The 21,132-nt window shown below is 42.5% G+C and overlaps 1 protein-coding gene across 2 annotated transcripts in view; it reads left to right on the top strand.

The window, feature by feature from the left end:
* The first annotated feature begins 13,972 nt into the window (after positions 1-13,972).
* STK38 (serine/threonine kinase 38) overlaps positions 13,973-21,132 on the top strand; it is a 41,962-nt gene continuing 34,802 nt past the window's right edge. Inside the window, exons 1-2 of one of the 2 annotated variants that reach the window (XM_042938580.1) lie at positions 13,973-14,255; positions 19,175-19,310. In XM_042938580.1, the coding sequence (XP_042794514.1) occupies positions 19,180-19,310 (131 nt within the window). In that variant the 5' untranslated portion in view covers positions 13,973-14,255; positions 19,175-19,179. The remainder of the gene's footprint in view (positions 14,256-19,174; positions 19,311-21,132) is intronic. The other variant, XM_042938579.1, reaches the window with a different exon arrangement.

Here is a 21,132-nt window from a genome sequence, read left to right as displayed (position 1 = left end):
CAGGGTATTGGCATATTTGACATTATGCAGATTTAGGGAGCATAATTTCTGACTTTTGCATTTCATGATGAACAATAGTTCTGTGTGAAGAGCATAGGCTTCAAAGTCAGATAATTCTGGGCTCCACATCAGGAACAGATCCAGATTTGGTGAGGACTGAATTCTATACAATATTGAAAGCTCCTCTTAAGGAGAAGACTAAAGCTTATGCATGCAATATTAGGTGCAGGCCCTTGAAAGAGTTCCATGTAAGACAGGGTACCTTGAATTTCCTTAGTTTCATTAGCTTCCCATTTAATTTGCCTCTGTCTGCCCTTTATTAGCCTTTTATTTCTGACACTCAGTTTTCAAATCTCTGAGATAGGATTAACAATACTTGTTTCTGGGGCACCTGGGTGGCTCAGTTGGTTGGGCGTCTGACTCTTGATTTTGGCTCAGGTCATGATCTCAAAGTTTGTGGGATCGAGCCTCAAGTCAGGCTCCATACTGAGCCTGCTTGGGATTCTCTCTCCCTCTCTCTCTGCCCCTGCCCCACTCATGCTCGCTCTCTCTCTCTCTCTCTCTCTCTCAAAATAAATAAATAAGCGGTAAAAAACAAAACAAAACAAAACCCACAATTCTTGTTTCTTACGGATGCCAGAAAATGAGCTCGAGGGCCCAGCACAATGTTTATTGAGTAGGTATGCAATAACTGATTGCTAATAGTAATATACAATAATAATGATGATGATGATGAAAAAAAATAGAATTCTTCAATTAGGAGCCAGTTTTTGAGCAGGCTTTTGAAATTAAAAACATGATATGGAGAAAATTATGTTGTCAGTTCATTTAAGCCTCAGCTCTGCAACTCAGCTCTCCCCAGAGTCCAATTATTTCAGTTTTCTCCAATGCTGTCTCTCCAAAGAGAAGTCTAAGTGAGCATAAAAACAGCTTCCAAAAACAAAGGCAGATAGAGAGAGTATCATGGGAGAAAGTCATCTGCAGGGGCCCCCAAAGGCCAGATTTCCATTGCACGGATGTCAACAAGAAGAAAAGATATTAATCAGCCAAAGAGAGCCAGATCTCAAGGTGCATTTTGGTGTTGAGAGAGAGGCAGCTGGACAGACCTCATCCTGGTCTGTGTCAAGTATAGCCACCTACAGGCAAACATTTGGTGCTTTGTTGTTCTGTTGTGTCCTGAAGGATTATCACAAAGCAAGAGGCCTCTGGAGTTGGCTTCCTGCCTCTTGAGAACCAGCAGTATTTGAAGAAAAAGCATGAGGTCATTTTGCCTTTGACTTGCATCTTAAATCCTCCTCCCAGGGTTTGAGATTCTAAAAAAAAAAAAAAAAAGTGTGTGTTAATACAGAGTTACTTGAAAATATAATGGGAGTCTTTCTCAAACATGTGGCTTCTCCTGGTTATCTGTGGGTTTTTTTGTTTGGGGTGATCATGCTGTTTCATTTAGGTCATACACAATAAATGGGGACATGTGGGAAGACCAAGGTCAGAAGATGGTAGGAGGTATTTAGATTAATTAGGTAATTAAGGGGAGATATGTGGGTGATCATTAACTTTCTTGCTAGCTACATTTGGGCACAAGCACATGTTTCATTTTCCCTAATATTTATAAATGACTCATACCCTCTGCAATTCAACAACCACAAAATCTTCACATTTTGCTCCAGAAATTTCTCTGTGTAAAGCTGAAGATCAAACAACCCTTCTTTGGGGCGCCTGGGTGGCTCGGTCGGTTAAGCGTCTGACTTCGGCTCAGGTCATGATCTCACGGTCCGTGGGTTCGAGCCCCGCGTCAGGCTCTGTGCTGACAGCTCAGAGCCTGGAGCCTGTTTCAGATTCTGTGTCTCCCTCTCTCTCTGCCCCTCCCCTGTTCATGCTCTGTCTCTCTCTGTCTCAAAAATAAATAAACGTTAAAAAAGTAAAAAAAAAAAAAACAACCCTTCTTTTTCTAACTCTCTGGAAAAATAATTTTTTTTCCCCTTCTGCCATATCTGTTTATCTACTAAAGACATCAGGAAGTTCTGGATTCATCTATTATCTCCAAATCCATATTTCCCCAGATTCTCAATATCCCTACTATTGTGTCAGGAGGCTACTTTGGAATATCAACTGATGGCTTTTGTCCCCAGGATTTTGTCCCGTGCATGACCTTTTCCCCCATTGGGTGAACTAAATCTTTGTGGTCTCAATTCAGGCAAGGGTGGGCCCAGCTAAAAGAGGAGTCTTTTCGTGACTTTGCAGCCAGGACCCTGCAGGAAACAGAAAAGACTCAGGTGAAAAGACAACACCCAAGGTTTGGAAGAATCTACTTGACCTCTACATGAGATCAGGATCCCCTGACTGAGGAGATGGTGAGTGGAGAATTCAGAAGCTTGTGTACTCCAGGCCCTGTTTTGTGTTCCCTACAACTGGGCCAGGCCTTCTGGGGTAGGGGTTAGGAACAAGGATGAGGGGAGGGAGCTTCTATAATTGTTTTGGTGGCTTCAGTGGTTGTCATTAGGCGAAATTTCATACAAGGAGGTCGTGTGGCCACCATCAGGCCACTTGGGGACTGATGCTTCAATCATTTCCAATGGTTGCTTTGGACAAGGTCTGGAAAAACATAGGGAAAAAATTAAATGTGTGAGGACAATGAAGGAAAGTATTCAGATCCTTTCAAACTAACATTCATGAGGACTGTGAGCTGTTGGTACTTTTCACCCGGGCAGCACATTAGGTGATATACAAGAGCAAAGAGCCACCCTCCCCTGTGCCTTGCCACCACCGCAGTCCCTGGAAATTAGATACAACTCAGAGGGAACATCTGGGGGGTGCAGAATGAGCCTAAGACATCTAATTGCAATCTGTGATAATTGCTACTCAGGCAAAACAGGGAACTGTACAGACAGGTCTGGGGGAACGGGGAAGGTTGCCTTGTGCGGAGACCTGAAGGGTGAGTTAGAGAAAACTAGGTGTTCGTGAAGGTAGAAAGCAAACATGGTCCCTGGGCTGGCATTTACCAGGTGAGCCACCCCGAACCATTTATGAAATGTTGTCATAAGGAAAAGAACAATGGAACAAGGAGAAGGGACAGGCCAATACTGGTGAATGCTGCAGAGAGGTCAAGCAACGTGAAGACCATTGGATTTAAAGAATGCAGAAGACACTGGTGTTGCCTTTGTCAAGGCTGGTCTCAGCAGACTGTGGGATGGAAGCAAAATTGCAGGAGCCTGAGATATGTGGGAGGTATAGAAATGAAGATGGTAAACAGAGACACCTCATGAAACGTGGCTGGGAAGGGAATGGTAAAGTGTAGTAGGTAGGAGTCCGATATGCGGTCAAAGGAAGAGGCTTTTAAAGCTTTTTTTTTTTTTTTTAATTTTTAAATTTTTTTTAGTTTATTTTGAGAGAGAACACGAGAGGGGGAGGGGCAGAAAGAGAAGGAGAGAGAATACCAGCGCAGAGCCTGACGTGCGGCTCGGACTCAGGAACCACGACCCTATGACTTGAGCCTAAACCAAGTCAGCGGCTTAACTGAGCCGACTGAGTCACCCAGGCGCCCCAAAGAGGCTTTTAAGTCGGAGGTTCTTTGAACATGCATCAACATTTCTAGGAAGCAGCAAGAGTGGGTAAAGGAGAGCGGAGAGGGAGGGTGGACACCCAGTTGCAAAGGACCCCTGAGGGACTAGAAGTGACACAAACCGAAGCCCATGTAGGAACTCGGCCTAACCAGGAGGAGAAAAGCCTGAGAGTGCAGATGTCTGTAGATTTGGTGGCAGAAGGCGAGGGAACTGTCTGATGGTCTCTGGGAAGCGGGAAGTGATAGAATCTGCTAATTGGGGTGTGTTGGTGGGTGGGGAGGTTGGTAAAATCAAAGAATTGAAGAAGGTGAAAAAGATTTGAAATAGCTAGTAGCGCGGGTACAAATTCCAGACGCACACAAAACCCCCTTCTATTTCAGTGCTTTTATTCCGATTTCGAGTCCTCACTCCTCTAGGTGGCAGACGCTTCATCTGGGTCGGTTCCAGAAGAGCCGATGGAGAGGCAGTCTGATTCATGGGTGTGGGGCTCAGAGGAGGGCTGTGGGCTGAAAACACCAGTCTGGGGGGCATCAGAACACAGTTTGCCCAGGAGTCACCGATGTGGCTCAGGGGGAGAGAGGAGGACACAGAGCTAAGCTTGGAAAAGCTCCAACATCTAAAGGTCCAGAAGAGGAAGAAGCAGCCGAGGAGATGCAGAGACAGGAAGAAAAGCCCGAGAATGTCATATCACAGAACTAAGGCAAGTGAATATTTTAAGCAAGTGAAATAAGAGGTCGACTAAGATTAGGATTATAAAATATCTGTGGGAGTCAGATCTTCTTTCTTTGGGTTGGGGGAACAACGACAACAAAACAGTGAGAAGACATAATAGTAATCATAATGACTACTTTTTATTAAGTTCCCAGTGCCTGATTATATTATTCAACCAGCTAATCGATCAGTCACGTTCACGAGAACGCACCATGTGCCAAACTCTGCTATGGACAGTGTTTCCTCCCAAGGGGCTCATCAGGGCCCCTCAATCATTCCAATGATCACACAATAAAACATGACAATATTTCTACATCTCCTGTGGTGAATGGTGGATGAGGCTCCCGAGGCTGCCTGGGCCCCTTTGGCTACACTGAGGGCTGGGAGATGAGGTATCCCCTGCCTCTGGTCAAGGTTTTTCCTATTCTTTTAATAAGTATGATGGTAGAGGAGCTTTATTGTCGTGAGGGCAGAGCTGGGAACCACCCAGAGGAAGAGCTGCCCGTGGTCATTAGGGGGGTAGTCAGAGCTTCGGAGAATGAGGGAGGTTTCAAAAGTTAGGTGCTTAAAAAAAAAAAAAAAAAAGCTACATTAGATTGTTCAGCTTTCGGTAATGAGAAAGGAGTAGGGAGAGAGAAAGAGTGGGAGAGACAGGGAGAAAAACTTATTCTAAAAATTAGACAGAGGCAAAAACTTATTCTAAAAATTTGGAAGAGGGCACCTGGGTGGCTCAGTAGGTTGAGTGTCCGACTCTTGAATTCGGTTCAGGTGATGATCTCGGGGTTGCTCCTGCTTAAGGTTCTCTCTCTCTCTTCCTCTGTCCCTCCCTCCTCCCCCTTCTAAAAAAAATAAAAATAAAAATTAGGAAGACTAAGCTTTGAGGGTCTTGAAGCAATCTGAGGTTCAACCTTAAGAGTTAGGAGGTGAAAATACTTGTGAGTTTCTGTCTGGCACAAGTTGGCCTGTAGGTGCTGATACCTTCTCTGATTGTGCGTTGTGCATAATGGGAAGCACCTTGAGAGAGAATCTTGCTCCTACAATAGAGTGCAGCTGAAAATAGGACTTCAGGGATGAAATGAGACTGTCAGTTGAATAATGGAGTTCACTATTGAAAAGAACCCCTTTTAGATGAATTCGTTTTGGTATATCTGTCACTGAACCATTATATAACCCTAAACAAATGAGGCAGTTTTATTTGCCTTGACATGAAAGGATTTCTGGGGCACCTGGGTGCCCAGTAGGTTAAGCATCCGACTGTTGATTTCAGCTCAGCTCGTGATCCCAGGGTCATGGGTTTGAGCCCTGTGTCAGGCTCTGCACTGTCAGTGCAGAACTTGCTTGGGATTCTCTCTCTCCCTCTCCCTCTGCCCTCCCCCCGCTTATGTGCACGTGTGCGTGCTCTATCTCTTAAAGAACATTTTAGGGGCGCCCGGGTGGCTTAGTCGGTTAAGTGTCCGACTTCAGCTCAGGTCACGATCTTGCGCTCCGTGAGTTCGAGCCCCGCGTCGGGCTCTGTGCTGATGGCTCGGAGCCTGGAGCCTGCTTCGGATTCTGTGTCTCCCTCTCTCTCTGCCCCTCCCCCGTTCATGCTCTGTCTCTCTCTGTCTCAAAAATAAATAAACGTTAAAAAAAAATTAAAAATAAACTCCTTAGCACAGCTGGTCTAGGCCTTTAGAAAAAAAAAAAAGAAAGAAAAACATTTTAAAAAAGGAAAAAAAAGGATTCTCGAGATGATTTTCTTTTATTTAATTTTTAATGTTTATTTATTTTTTTAGAATTTTTTATGTTTATTTTTGAGAGAGAGACAGAGTGTGAGCAGGGGAGGGGCTGAGAGAGAAGGAGACACAGAATCTAAAGCGGTCTCCAGGCTCTGAGCTGTCGGCACAGAGCCTGATGCAGGGCTCAAACCCATGAACTGTGAGATTATGACCTGAGCCGAAGTCAAATGCTTAACCGACTGAGCCACCCAGGTGCCCTGTTTATTTATTTTTGAGAGAAAGACAGAGCGTGTGGGGGGCGGGGGTGGGGGCAGGGGCAGAAGGAGCGAAACACAATCTGGAGGAAACTCCAGACTCTGAGCTGTCAGCACAGAGCTGGACATGGGGCTCAAACCCACCCACAAACTGTGAGATCATGACCTGAGCTGAAGCCGGACACTTAACTGACTGAGCCACCCAGATGCCGCACCAAGATGGTTTTCTTTAGTGAGAAGTACAAGGTGCCAAACTGTCTGTAGAATGCTATTTTTAGGGCACCTGGCTGCCTCAGTCGGTAGAGCATGTGACTCTTGATCTTAGGGTCGTGAGTTCAAACCCCACTTTGAATGTAGAGCTCACACACACACACACACACACACACACACACAAAATAGAATGCTGTTTTCAAAAAAGGATATATATGGATATGTTTGCGTATGCAAAAACTATGGAAACAAGAAACTAAGGAGAAAACCGGCCCACAGGGAGGAGAGCTTGGTCACCAGGGATGAAAGTGGGACATTTGCATTGTATACTCTTTTGCATTTTGTACCAAGTATAAGTATTATTTATTTAATAAACAAAATATATGTAAATACATGAAAGTTGCCTTTGGTGAATCATTTTGCAAGGTTCATTTGTAGTGCAAACAACCACTCCCTCATTTGCTTTGGAAATGTTGACATTTCTGTCCTGGATTTTCTTAAAGCATGAAATACCAGAGTCTACAGACCACACCCTGAGCGTTCTAAATTTGAGGTCACTAACAAAACCAGCCATGCAAGTGTGACTTTCCAAAAGGCCAAACATCGTCAAGAGAAGCAGAGTGAGTAGCAGGGGGCTTAATGCATGCCCAGCATCTGACAAGTTCAGAGGAGTGGGTGGAAGTAGGACAATATCCTTTCTTTATAAATGGGGGAACCTAGAGGCACCTGGGTGGCTCAGTCGGTTAAACGTCCGACTTCGGCTCAGGTCGTGATCTTGCAGTTTGAAAGTTCGAGCCCCACATCAGGCTCTGTGCAGACAGCTCAGAGCCTGGAGCCTGCTTCTGATTCTGTGTCTCCACCCCCCCCACCCCCATCTCTGCCCTTCCTCTGCCTGTGCACTCTCTCTCTCTCTTAAAAATAACTAAATAAACATTTAAATGGGGGACACTAAAGCCTGAAGGGGAAGAGACATGCCTAATAAAGATATCATGCCATTTGTGTCAATAAGGGAGAAAAATGACTCTATATGCATATGTGTGTAAAGAACTCTGGAAGGAGGGGCACCTGGTTGGCTCAGCTGGAGGGGCATCTGCTCTTAATCTCAGGGTGGTGAGCTTGAGCCTCATGTTGGGTATAGAGATTACCAAAAATAAATAAATAAATAAATAAATAAATAAATAAATAAATAAATAAAATTTTTAAAAAGAACTCTGGAAGGAAACACAAAACACTAATACCAATGGCTAATTATGTGGAAATGGAAGGTGAGAAGTGGGAGGGAGGGAGACAGAGGTAAGAATGAGATTTTCATTTTGAACTTGAAAGAATCCTTGATCTATTTTTTGAATAGAACCCTGTTTTAAAACTTTATAAGGAGAGAGGCACCTGGGTGGCTTAGTCAGTTAAGCGGCCGACTCTTGATTTTGGCTCAGGTCATGATCAGGTTCATCAGTTTGATGAACTGTGTAAGGCCCTTTGCTGACAGCATGATCTGTTTGGGATTCTCTCCCTCTCTTTCTGCCTCTCTGCCCCTCTCTCTCTCTCTCAAATAAATAAATGTTAAAAAAAAAAAACAAACCACTTTATAAGGAGAGATGGGCCATGACATCTACATGACTTAAAAATTCAGTTTTCAGGGGCACCATCAATTAAGCGCCTGTTGATTTCAGCTTGGGTCGTGATCTCACTGTTGGTGGGTTTGAGCCCCGTGTTGGGCTCTGTGCTGGCAATGCAGAGCTTGCTTGGGATTCTCTCTCTCCCCCTCTCTCTGCTCTTCCTCCACTCATGCATGCTTTCTCTATTTCTCTTTCTCAAAAAAATAAATAAATGAATAAAAATTAAAAATAAATAAGTTAAAATGTTTTCAGTTTTCAAGGAAGATATCATGAAGCTATGGCCTCAGAGATAAAGAATGTGATGTTGAAACCACAGGTCAAATCCTGCCGCTTCAAATGCCAATGACTGTGACTGTCTGAATTATTTTATCACATTGAGATTTGTTTGAGATAGTATGGGCCATCAGCTGGCTTAGATCTCATTTTTGATATTAGGCAGATTTGTCAAAATCATGTAATAATAGCCCATTGCTAGTTTGTGGATTCAGTCGTATGGAAAGGCACCAGAGGGGAGGAGAAAGATCAGTGGACAGCAAGTCAAGAAACCTGCTTCTAATGGAACTTTGCAATTTAATGTACCTGTGACTATGGGCAACTTAATTCCAATCCATAGGCCTATATCATATTTGTAAAATGGAAGGATTAGTTGAAGTGATCTCTAGGTTTCTTTTTAGCTTGGATATTGGGTTTTGAAAGCTTTATTCACAATTTAGAACTAAAGGGGAATTTATGAGATCATATTTCAAAGCCAGGAAGTAGTAACAGTCTGTTGGCTCTTTTGCTCCTTTGATCAGAAGCTACAGAAGAACTAGTGAGTGATCTTGGCCTCTCTCTCCTATAACCACACACCCACACCCTGATGGCAAGTATCTAGATCTGTGTTCCTCAGAGCGTCTGTTTAGGGAAATGCCAACTAATGTTCTATGAGACATCAAATACATTTATGGCATCTTGTATAATAAACGTTCCTGATGGAGAGTCACAATGCTATTAAACGTCCCGAGAAGGCCTGCCATAAGGAAATTCACATAATTTTACTTAACCCAGCATGTTTCAAACATACGGAAATAGAACACTTTGGCATATCCTATCCTCTGTTTGGAACAAATGGGATTCACACGCCTACATTTTTAGGGAATTTATGAGATCAGCTATCAGTTGGCAGTTAGGACAGTTCTGGGACCTCTGCAAATATGGGAAGATTTAGTACATTCCTCAGGGAGCTTGGGAGTCTTGTGATTCTCACAGCTCTCCACCCCACCAGTTAAAAGAAAATCTTTCAACAGTGGGAGCCTCAGGACCTCCTTTGTTTTGCAGGAAAGTTCCCATCTAAGCAAGGAGGTCGGTGACATCTCTTTCACTGCTGGTTTTGATTTATTTTTGCTTTGGGGAACTTGTTTTCATCACTCTTTTTGTTCAACAATTACTGTTCTCTTTCTTTCCTAGCTCCATAAGGTTTGTATAATTTCCTCCCTCCTAATATTTTCACTACCAAACGGGTAGGTGGGAAAGGTTCATGCATCATTTGGGTACTGAACCTGCCGGTGCTTCACATCCTTCATTTGTTTTTGAGAGTTTTCAGCCTCAATTCCCAAAGAAACACTGACTCATCAGGACACACACACACACACACATGCATGTGCATAGTCATTTGGAAAAAATTAATTTAATCTGTATTTCTTTTTTTAAAATAGTTTATTTATTTTTTAATTTATATCCAAGTTAGTTAGCATATAGTACAACAATGATTTCAGGAGTAGATTCCTTAGTGCCCCTTACCCATTTAGCCCATTCCCCCTCCCACAACCCCTCCAGTAACCCTCTGTTTGTTCTCCATATTTAAGAGTCTCTTATGTTTTTGTCCCCCTTCCTGTTTTTATATTATTTTTGCTTCCCTTCCCTTATGTTCATCTGTTTTGTGTCTTTTTTTTTAATGTTTTTATTATTTATTTTTGAGAGAGAGACAGAGCGTGAGCAGGGGAGGAGCAGAGAGAAAGGGAGACACAGAATCTGAAGCAGGCTCCAGGCTCCAAGCTGTCAGCACAGAGCCTGATGTGGGCCTTGAACTCACGAACCGCAAGATCATGACCTGAGCCGAAGTTGGACACTTAACCGACTGAGCCACCCAGGCGCCCCCTGTTTTGTATCTTAAAGTCCTCATATGAGTGAAGTCATATGACATTTGTCTTTCTCTAATTTCACTTAGCATAATACCTTCTAGTTCCATCCACGTAGTTGCAAATGGTAAGATTTCATTCTTTTTGATGGCTGAGTAATACTCCATTGTGTGTGTGTGTGTGTGTGTGTATACATACACATACATACATATACATACCATACATATAATACATATTATATATATATACACACACACATACACACACACATGCATACATATATATACTACATCTTCTTTATCCATTCATCTATCGATGGACATTTGGGCTCTCTCCATACTTTGCCTATTGTTGATAGTGCTGCTACAAACATGGGGGTACATGTGTCCCTTCGAAACAGCACACCTATATCCCTTGGATAAATACCTAGTAGTGCAATTGCTGGGTCGTAGGATAGTTCTATTTCTAATTTTTTGAGGAACATCCATACTGTTTTCCAGAGTGACTGCACGAATTTGCATTCCCACCAACAATGCAAAAGGGATCCTCTTTCTCTGCATCCTCACCAACATCTGTTGTTGCCTGAGTTGTTAATGCTAGCTACTCTGACAGGTGTGAGGTGGTACCTTATTGTGGTTTTGATTTGTATTTCCCTGATGCTGAGTGATGTTGAGCATAAAACCTGTATTTCTGAAGACTTCTCAATTATTTTGGCCCCATCATTAAGCAGTTTAAAGAAAATACAAATCTCAAAGCAGGCAAAAACGTACTATGCATTGGCGTACCTGTAAGTCTGAAACCAAGAAACAATACGAAAAGCTACTTTTGCACTTAGTTCCTTTTTTACTTTGAATTTTTCAGGATTTCTGCCTAAGCAAACCACCTTAGTTTTCTTTTTAAGATTTTATTTTTAAGAAATCCCTACACCCAAAGGGGAGGTTTGAACTTACAACCCCAAGGTCAAGAGTTGCATGCTCCATGAACTGAGCCAGCCAAGAGGCCCCAAGATTCCCAGTTTTATAACAGGTTTATTTAAAAACTCTTGGAAAGCCAATAACCTGTTAGTATACTAAATTATTCTTCAACCCCATGGGACTTGAGTTACATGGTATGATTAGCACTTTTTTGTAAGTAAGCTCTACGGCCAAAGCCCAAAGCGGGGGCTGGAGATTACAAGAGATCAAGAGTTGCACACTCTGCCAACTGAGGTAGCCAGATGCCTCAAATATTAACACTTTATGTCTTACTCTTTTCCCCAGTTCCAGACCCACTAGCCTTTTCCTTCTCTAAACACTGCCCCAAATTGTTCTTTGTCCCAGGGAAATCACCTGTTTCTAATCCATCAGGCTGACCTGCCATAGCTTCACTGGCTGAAGCTCATCCTTTTGTCAAAGACCACATGGGGCACCTGGGTGGCTCAGCTGGTTAAGCGTCTGACTTCGGCTCAGGTCATGATCTCACTGTTTGTGGGTTCGAGCCCCGCATCAGGCTCTGTGCTGACAGCTCAGAGCCTGGAACCTGCTTCGAGTTCTGTGTCTCCCTCTCTCTACCCCTCTCCTGCTCACACTATGTCTCTCTCTACCTCTCAACAGGCATCTTACCCCTGGCAGTGTGTGTCTCACCCACTGGAAGCAATGACATCAGTTGCCTCTGAATATTCCTTCCATGAGAAGATAGGAACCGTCCTCAGCTCCTGCTAGCCCAGAGCTGCTCCAACTTTAACATGTATACAAATCCTGTAGGATTCAATTAAAATACATATTCTGATTTAGAAAGTCTGGGCAAAACTGAGATTTTGCATTTCTTTTTTTTTAAGGTTTATTATTTTTGGGAGAGGCAGGGAAAGAGAGAGTACACAAGCTGGGGTGGGCAGAGAGAGAGACACACAAACACAGACTCTAAAGCAGGCTCCAGGCTCTGAGCTGCAAGCGTGAAGCCCAACGTGGGGCTCGAACCCACAAAGCGTGAGATCATGACCTGAGCTGAAGTCAGACGTTTGACTAAGCCACCCAAGTGCCCCAAGATAATACTTTAATGCAATATTTAAAAAATAACAATTAATGTGAAAAATGCATGATGAATAAAATATCAGCATTTAAAATAAAGACAGGATCCAACAACACCAGTATTAGAGCGAGGCAAGTAAGGCCAAATTCTATGGGTTGTAGGGTCAGACCACACTCAGTCTAGGGTGGGTATTAAGCGACTGGTGGCACTTAGGTTTTGTGCCTGCTTCCTGGCCACAAGTGAGTCTAGAAGAGCAGCATATTCTGGCTAAGCTATTCTGAGGAAAACCTTAGTATTTATTAGAGTTAGGGTAGAGATAAATCACTATAGAACTATAGAGAATAGAGGACAAAATACCTCTTGTGAAACTGGGGAGGCTCCAAGGAAAAGATAAGGTTTCAGCTGGGGAAAAGGGAAAGCAGAAAGAATATTGGATTTGCAATCAGAAAATGGGGTTCCTTTCTTTGCTGCTTGCTTTACTAGCTGTGACAATTCAGGCAAGTCACTTTGCTTCTCTGATTGTAACTCTTTATGTGTTTACACTTTATGTGTAAAAACTCATCCTATGTGACGTGCCAAAGATTTGTGAGGATGAACTGAGATTAAATGAGTGAATGGGGTTTCTAAACTGAAAAGCACTATGCAAACATCTTGGACTGTTATTAAGTCCATAAGGAGGGACAGGATTTTGACAAAAGGCATTGAGGGAGAAGGGCCTTTGGGCAGAGAGAATGAAAGGTGAAGTGGTTTTTGTTCGAGGCTAGACAAAAGGAAACTGGGCTTTGAAGTCTAGGAAGATGAAAGCAGTCAAGGAATGCCTGTGTTTAAAGACCATTAAGGAAACAAAGCCCAGGACCCCAGGCTTGAAGGGTAAAACCAAGCTCTGTGGTCTCACAAGTACTCAAGAGTGAGACACCTTACTCTCACATTTTGCTTCCTAGATGGTCTTTTTGAAGGCAGGCAGGCACTATGTCTTACTTATCTTTGTTTCCAGCAGCCTGACAATTTGTGGCCAAGTGCACTGCGCTCAGTTCTCAAGGAATGAATGAGTGTCCGTCCAAAGGCTTGGGACCTCTACCCCAAGGGGTGGTACAGATTAAGTGGTTGGGTAGCTTTGAAAAGCAGGTTCTTCTGTGCACACTGGGATGCTCTCCTGATAGCCTGGTGTTAAGAGAGCTCACCAGATCCTAGGTAAGGACGGCACTCTTAAGGAAGAGTAAGATGGGGCCAAGGGCTCTAGCCGTCTTATTGCTACCATGACTGAAAATCAAGGGAAGGTGGGGGGATGACGACTACACGTGTTAACATTTAATAGAACTACAGATGAGTGTGAACACGCAAGCACACACAGACGCACAAATGAGTGCACGGGAAACTGGTTAAATCTGAGTAAGGTCTGCAATCTAGTCAATTGTATTGGCGTGGCCAGTTGTATTGTGCCAATGTCAATTTCCTGGTTTTGACAATGTAGCATAGTTACGTAAGCTGGTGAGGGAAGCTGGGTGGGTGATGGGTATATCGAGACTTCCTTGTATTAATTTTACAGCTTTTTGTAAGTCTAAAATTATTTCAAAATAAAGCAAAGAAACCAGAAACAAATAGAGCCTCCCTCTCGAGCCCAGCCTCGCCCACCCCAACAGCGCCCCACACCTCACACTTCGCCCTCCGTACCCCCTCTCCTGCTCAGGTAAGGCGGGGAGAGCGGGAGCTGCAGGGCCGCGCACGCGCAGTCCTGAAATCCCCCGCCGCGTCTCTAGGAAGTCACGCTTGCGCAGTCTTGGCCCTTGCCCGCCGCGCCTGCCCCACTACGCGGCGGGGTACTCGGCCGCCTTGGCCCCTTCGCGCTGCCGTCTTTTCCGGCAGTTGGAGCGCTTCCTGTTGTCCTCACCCGCAACCGCCCCTCGGCCCGGACTCCAGAGTCCCTCAGGCGTCCCCTCGTCTCTTCTGGTCGGCCGGGTGCTACCGCTGGGGCTTCGCCTGTCCGCCCGTCGAGAGACATCGCTGGCCGCGCCGGCGTCCGCGGCTGGTCGCCGCCCCCAGCCCTTCTTCCCCCGGGGCTCTGGTGAGTGTCTCGGTGCCACTGTCTTCAGGCCATCCCAGGTTTTTCCCCTCGTCTCCTCCCGACTCTTTTTGGGCTTCTTCCTTCCCGCCGACGCCCTCTTTCCAGCCCTGTCCTGTCGGCCCCTCCGCCGCCCTCCTCAGCCTCCTGACAGTCCCCCTTCTCTGGGTTTCCCGAGGGTCCCCTGTCACTCCTCTCCACGTTTTCCCAGTCCCAGGCTCCCCACCCCATTCTTTCTTTCTTTTTGTGCAGCTGGGGCGGGGAGCCAGGCTGTTTCTCTTTTCTATGTTGCCAGCTTTGTCTACTCGTTGCAACAGCTCAGTCTCCTCTGGGACCTCAGTCATTGCCAGTTTTCCCTTCTTTTGCTTTTTTTCTGGGGTCTGAGAACCTAAGAGCTGTTGTGTGAGGCAGGGGTATGGAAAGCCCACCTTGGGGTGTGGTTCCTTTGAGTCTGCTCCCTTCCCGGTGGCTAGTGTTAGGGTACTGGGCTTCAGATCATCTTAAAATCACAGGAAAATTGAGCGGAGATTTTTTTTTTTTTTTTTTTTAAGAGGAGAAAAGAAAAGTCGATAAGGACTGGGAGGAAAGTCTGTGTCGGAAAGTGTATGGAACAGCTCGTAGAGAGACCAGATCTCCCGGCTGCACTTTGAATTGACCGAAAGACACAAAGAGACACTTGTTGTTTTTGAAATGTACAGAGGAAGGTTGGCCGAGGTAGACCTTGTGCTTCCTCCCCCTTTCAGCTCACCTTGGCTCTGAATTAGGATTAGCCAGGCAGTAGATGAGGTTTCCCTAAACGTAAAACATGACCACCGTAATGGGCTCCACTGTCTACCCCAGACATTCGAGAGCGGCTTGCTCACAAGGGGACCAGAGCACTATCCTCCACCTTTGTAGAGAAAACCACTTCACATGCCAACTCCATCCCTACCAAACATACGTAGCCCCAGCTCCTAGTAATGGTCATAAAAGATGAGTGCCTTCTTCGTAAATCTTTATAAGGTGCTTACTAAGTGCATAGCATTGTGCATGAGACTGGAGAAGGGTATTAAAAGTACTTCCCATTGGCTTACAGTTCAGGAGGAGAAATTAGGATGCGTGATTCTTCTTCTTCTTCTTCTTCTTCTTCTTCTTCTTCTTCTTCTTCTTCTTCAAGTTATTTTTTGTTTACTTTTGAGAGGGAGAGAGGGAGAGAGAGAATCCCAAGCAGGCTTGTCAGCACAGAGCCCGACGCGGGGCTCGATCCCCTGCAAACTGTGAGATCAAGACTGGAGCTGAGATGGAGAGTCGGAGGCTTGACTGACTGAGCCACCCAGATGCCCCAAAGATGGGTGACTGTTAAGGAGTAGTCTTAGCCTCCGTGTTCATTTGCCCAGATGGAAGGTTCTGGATTGTCAGTCACAAAGAAAGAATTAGTGAGAGAAGGGGTGTTCGTAGAGGTAACAGTACCATTGTAAAGTCAGTCAGCCAGGCATAGCCATCTGGGTTGAATAAAACAGTGGTTTTCATGTGATCTGCTTTTATGTTTGCAGTACCTACCCCTGCCTTACAAAGATCCAGTTCTCTTATTAAATTTTTAAAACTTTTAAGGGGCTCCTGGGTGGCTCAGTTTGTTAAGCGTCAGACTTCGGCTCAGGTCCTGATCTCAAGGTTCGTGGGTTCAAGCCCTGCATCAGGCTCTGTGCTGACAGCTCAGAGCCTGGAGCCTGCTTTGGATTCTGTGTCTCCTTCTCTCTCTGCCCCTTCCCAAGCACGTTTTGTTTCTCTCTGTCTCTCAAAAAAAAAAAAAAAAATAAAAAATAAAAAAAAATAAAAATAAATAAATAAATAAATAAATAAAACTTTTAAGAATTTCTCACCTACCTATTCCCTAATTCTGCAGAGTTGAAGAATGAAACAAACAGGGAAGGGACCTCCAGTAGTCTGTAGGTCAGGGCATGAAGGCTTGAATTGTCAAAAGCATAAGGGAAAGCTCTGTCTTATAAAAGGTACTTGGTTGACCCAGTAAGCCTATAAATTGCTATAGGGCAATAGTAATTGTATCTTTTGATGAAAGGTTATTAGAATAGGCTCATCCTTTTATGAGTGAAGGAAGGGGAGGAGGAGGTTTTGAAGAAAGGTCAAAGGGAAGGATAGTGCAATCTTTGCTATTACATTAGAGACTGTATGTGAAGGTTGAAAATCATTCTGCTAGAAAATTTGTTAGCCTATTATATGATCATCTTTGAGTACGCTTAATATCCTGTTGATCTTTTTAAAAGCTTAGGAAGCCATGCCAGTGACTTAAATGAGTCAAAACTTTCTCCACCCCAGTATTTATATACCTATCAATGTAAATGTAATTTTGTTCTTTAATTTTGTTGACAACTGAAAAATCATTAACTTGCTCAACTTATGTTTATTAACCACTTATTACATGGAAGGTGCTGTTTGTCTTAGGTTTAAACACTCTTCTAGTTGCATTTCTATGTTAAAATAATTTCAGTTGTTAAAATGTAACCACATCTGTGTATTTATAAAAATGTCTCCAGAAATGTTCAGACCAGGGAGGAGTACAAAGCACTCCCTTACTTCAGACTTGTTTTTAAATCTGGTTTCAAAATTTCTTCACCAGACTTAGAGTGCATGTGGTTTTCATTGTGGGTGGAGGGGGTATAGGCTGACAAATAAGGAACCACACCCAAGCTTCATAAACCAGAGGTTTTTGAAAAATCTACTGATATCCTAAAAACATTTGCGTTTTCTTTGTTTGGTGTTAGCAGAAACTTCCCCATAAAAAATATAACATAATAACAAATAACATAAGGTAGAGCTGAGTTCACTTGAATTTGTGGTCACTGATCATTTTGGCACATCATCAATAAAAACATTTGAAGTAGAGCCTTGATTTTGAATTTCTTTGCTCTGAAAGAATTATTCTTTTATATGATTTTCCCTGAATATTTTTTTAATAAAGTTGCTTAATGTTAAGCCTTTTGTCTTAGTAATAATAAGTATTTGCACATTCCTTAATAGCTTTAATCTACGAGACAGTTTAAAAAGCTGCTAAGTATGGGGCGTCTGGGTGGCTGAGTCCATTGAGTGTCCGACTTAGCTCAGGTCATGATCTTGCTGTTTGTGAGTTCCAGCCCCGCGTCGGGCTCTGTGCTGACAGCTCAGAGCCTGGAGCCTGCTTCAGATTCTCTCTCTCTCTCTCTCTCTCTCTCTCTCTCTCTCTGCCCCTCCCCCAGTCACACTCTGTCTCTCCTTCAAAAATAAAATAAACATTAAAAAAAGAATAAAATAAAAAATAAAAAGCTGCTAAGTATTAAAGGGAACCTGAAGGAAACTTTTCATAGAATGTACTATCTTTGAAAATGGCCCTTGGCCCCTCCTCCTTTTACTCCGCTTTATATTGGGATGAAAGGACAGACTTAAAGGCAGGCAGTCATGTTGGAGGAAGGCATGATAAGGATAAAATACTGAACATTATTGCCAATGCTGGAGCAGGTCCAGATTGGTGAATGGTGTGGCCAAGTGTGACAATATGGGCTGGCAAAAATATCTGGGGTGGGGGTGGAGGATGAAATTTAAATTTAGGAAAAAATGTTCTATAAACTACTTAAACCTTGTTGGTATCAGTTTTCTCATATGTAAAACTAGGAGGTTAGGGTCCCTTGTTTTTCAGATCTCTTCCATCACTAAAATTATGATTCAGGTTATTTCTTTGTAACGATGTTTTTTATCACAGTTATTTGTTTTAATTTGTAAATCCAAATAGACAGCAAGCATTTATCGAATATCATAAGATATGTCAGTACATGAATACCTATAAATGGACATTTTAGTCATAGGTTTTTTTTAACTATAGGAATGGCAGATTTAAAAGTTATTTGTAGTTAGGGGCGCCTGGGTGGCTCAGTTGGTTGAGCGTCCGACTTTGGCTCAGGTCATGATCTCGCAGTTTGTGAATTCCAGCCCCGTGTCGGGCTCTGTGCTGACGGCTTGGAGCCTGGAGCCTGCTTCGGATTCTGTGTCTCCTTCTCTCTCTGCCCCTCCTCCACTTGTGCTCTGTCTCTCTCTGTCAAAAATAAATAAATGTAAATTAAAAAAAAGTTATTTGTAGTTTAATAGTAATAGTACATATTCATTGAAGAAAATATGGAAATTATGGAAAAGCACAAACGAATAAAATGATGTATTGCGTTCTTACTGCCTAAAGTTAAGCCGGTGGTAACATTTTGATATTTATTTCAAATAATTCTGTGCACATCTGGTAAACACATAAATCGATAATTTAATCAGTTCTGTTGTTGGATATTCAAGTTATTTCAAGTTTTCCTTTGCCATTACACTGCTACATTGAGTCTCCTTGTGTATGAATCCCTATGGGTCTTTGATTTCTTTTAGGTAGATTCTTGGATGGCAAAGAATTATACTGTGTCTATATTATATCTTCTTAATTTACGCTTATGGTGTTACGATCTTGTTCTCTTCCTTTTTTAAAAATTAACAAGATGTTTTAAAGATATTCATGTCACTTTTAGGTACAGATAGATTTGCTTCTGACTACTGCATGTTATTTCTTTATGTGCACCCACAGCATTTTATTTATTTCCTTACTGAATTGGCTTCAACTTCCTATGTCACAAATGATGGCATAATAAACATCCCCTCTAATGCACATCATTGTGCATATCTCCTTAAGAACATGTGTGACAATTTCTTTAGGCCTTATACCTAGAGATGGTATTTCTGGGTCATAGGACATTAATACATACTTATTTTCACCAAGTATTCTGTTTATGTGGCTTTTGTTATATATTTACATGTTTGTCTTCCAGAAAACTTGTGCCAGTTTACTTTCCTACCAGGGAGGTAGGAGAGTGATAGTTGATGGATTCTAACTCCAAAACTAATACCTCTTCTTTTTTTGTTTCTAGCAGCCATGGCAATGACAGGCTCAACACCTTGCTCATCCATGAGTAATCACACAAAGGAAAGGGTGACAATGACCAAAGTGACACTGGAGAATTTTTATAGCAACCTTATCGCTCAACATGAAGAACGAGAAATGAGGTAAAGAATTTTGTTTGAGAAAATTGTGTCATGGTTTTGGCATTCCTGTCTAGTGTCACAAAACACATTCATAATACTGTTGAAAGGAGATAAGAATAGCAGCATCCATATTATATCCTATCCCATTAGAATGGAAGGACAGTGCCATTGATTTCCAAAGTCCTTGCTATTAACCCACTTATTTCTACTACTAGCCAATAACACAGGGGTGCCTGGCTGGCTCAATCAGTGGAACATGCCACTCTTGACCTTAGGGTTGTGAGTTTGGGCCCCATGTTGGGTATAGCGATTACTTAAAAATAAATTCTTAGAAAAAAAATAACACAGAATTCCATAGTAGTATGAAAACATTGGCCAAATTCTTAGATTTATTGTTAAAGTAGTGCGATGTAGTAGAAAGAGCAGCCCTTATGGAATCAGACCTGGGTTTAGAATCCTGCCTTTACCATTTAGTAGCTGTCTGAGGCCAGGACCAGTTTCTTAGACTTTTTATGTATCAGTTCCCAATCTGGAAAATGGGGATAATACTTGCCTCGCAGGATTGTTGTGGGGATTAGATATAACATATGTGAGTATCCACCATAGTGCTTCTCACATAGCAATCACTCAGTCACTTAGCACCTGGTATATATTATTTATATAGTAACTCGTAATTAAAATTTTGTTCCCAACATTTTATTATGAAAATATTCAGAAGTACAGAAAAGTTGAAGGAATTATACAGTGAATACCCGTATATACATCTAGATTCTTCAATTACCATTCATTGTTTTATCACATATCCATCTATCCATCTCTATCCATTCATTAAACCATCTTAATTTTTTGCTGTACTTCAAAGTATGTTGCAGATGTCAGTATATTTTACTTCTTGTATAGCAAATGAGTTCAATGTGTGTATATATATACATACACATATTTTTAAATATTTTAATTTAAACAGTTTAAATATTCATTTTGAGAGCGAGAGAACATGTGTGAACAGGGGAGGGGCAGAGAGAGAGAGGGAGAGAATCCCAAGCAGGCTCCTTACTGTCAGAGCAGAACCTGATGTGGGGCTTGATCCCACGAACTGTGAGATCATGACCTGAGCTGAAATCAAGAGTCGGACGCCTAACTGAGCTACCCAGGCGCCCCACAAGTGTATGTACCTGTAGAACTGAAACTCCTACCAAGACATAGAACATTATCATCATCCTAGAAAGTTCTTTGATTCTTGGAGATGTTCCTTCAACCCCAGGTAACCACTATTGTAATTTTAGATTACTCTTGCTTATTCTATACAAATGGAGGTTGTAAATGGATTTATATATAGTAAGCACTCATTTCAGTAAGGCTTTTTTCACTTAGCCTAATGTTTCAAGGTTCATCCATGTTGCTGTTGTGTCAATAGTTTGTTCCTTTATATTGCTGAGTACCATTCTATTTTCTGACTATACCTATACCTCTGTTTTTACATTCTTATGTTGATAAACATCTGGGCTTTTTTCCACTTTTTGACTGTTTTGGATATGTTTCTATGAACGTTTGTGTACAGATCTTTTTGTGAACATTTGCTTTCAATTCTTGGGTAAATATTTAGGAGTGGGATTGCTGGTTCATAAATATACATAAGTATGTTTCATTTTATAAGAAACTGCTAGACCTTTTTCTAAAATATTATCAATAACGTATGAGAGTTCGAGTTGCTTTACATTTTTGCGAACAAAACGTCTGTTAGTCTTTTAACTTCAGTTATTCTTATAGATGGTTAGTGGTATCTTACTCTTTAATTTGCATTGCCATGATGATTAATGATGGTGAACATTTTTTTATGTGCCTT

This window comes from Panthera leo, chromosome B2 (assembly GCF_018350215.1).
Source record: "Panthera leo isolate Ple1 chromosome B2, P.leo_Ple1_pat1.1, whole genome shotgun sequence".
Lineage (NCBI taxonomy): Eukaryota > Metazoa > Chordata > Mammalia > Carnivora > Felidae > Panthera > Panthera leo.
The sequence above is the reverse complement of the archived record's forward strand: the minus strand, read 5'-3'. Positions and strand labels throughout refer to the sequence as shown.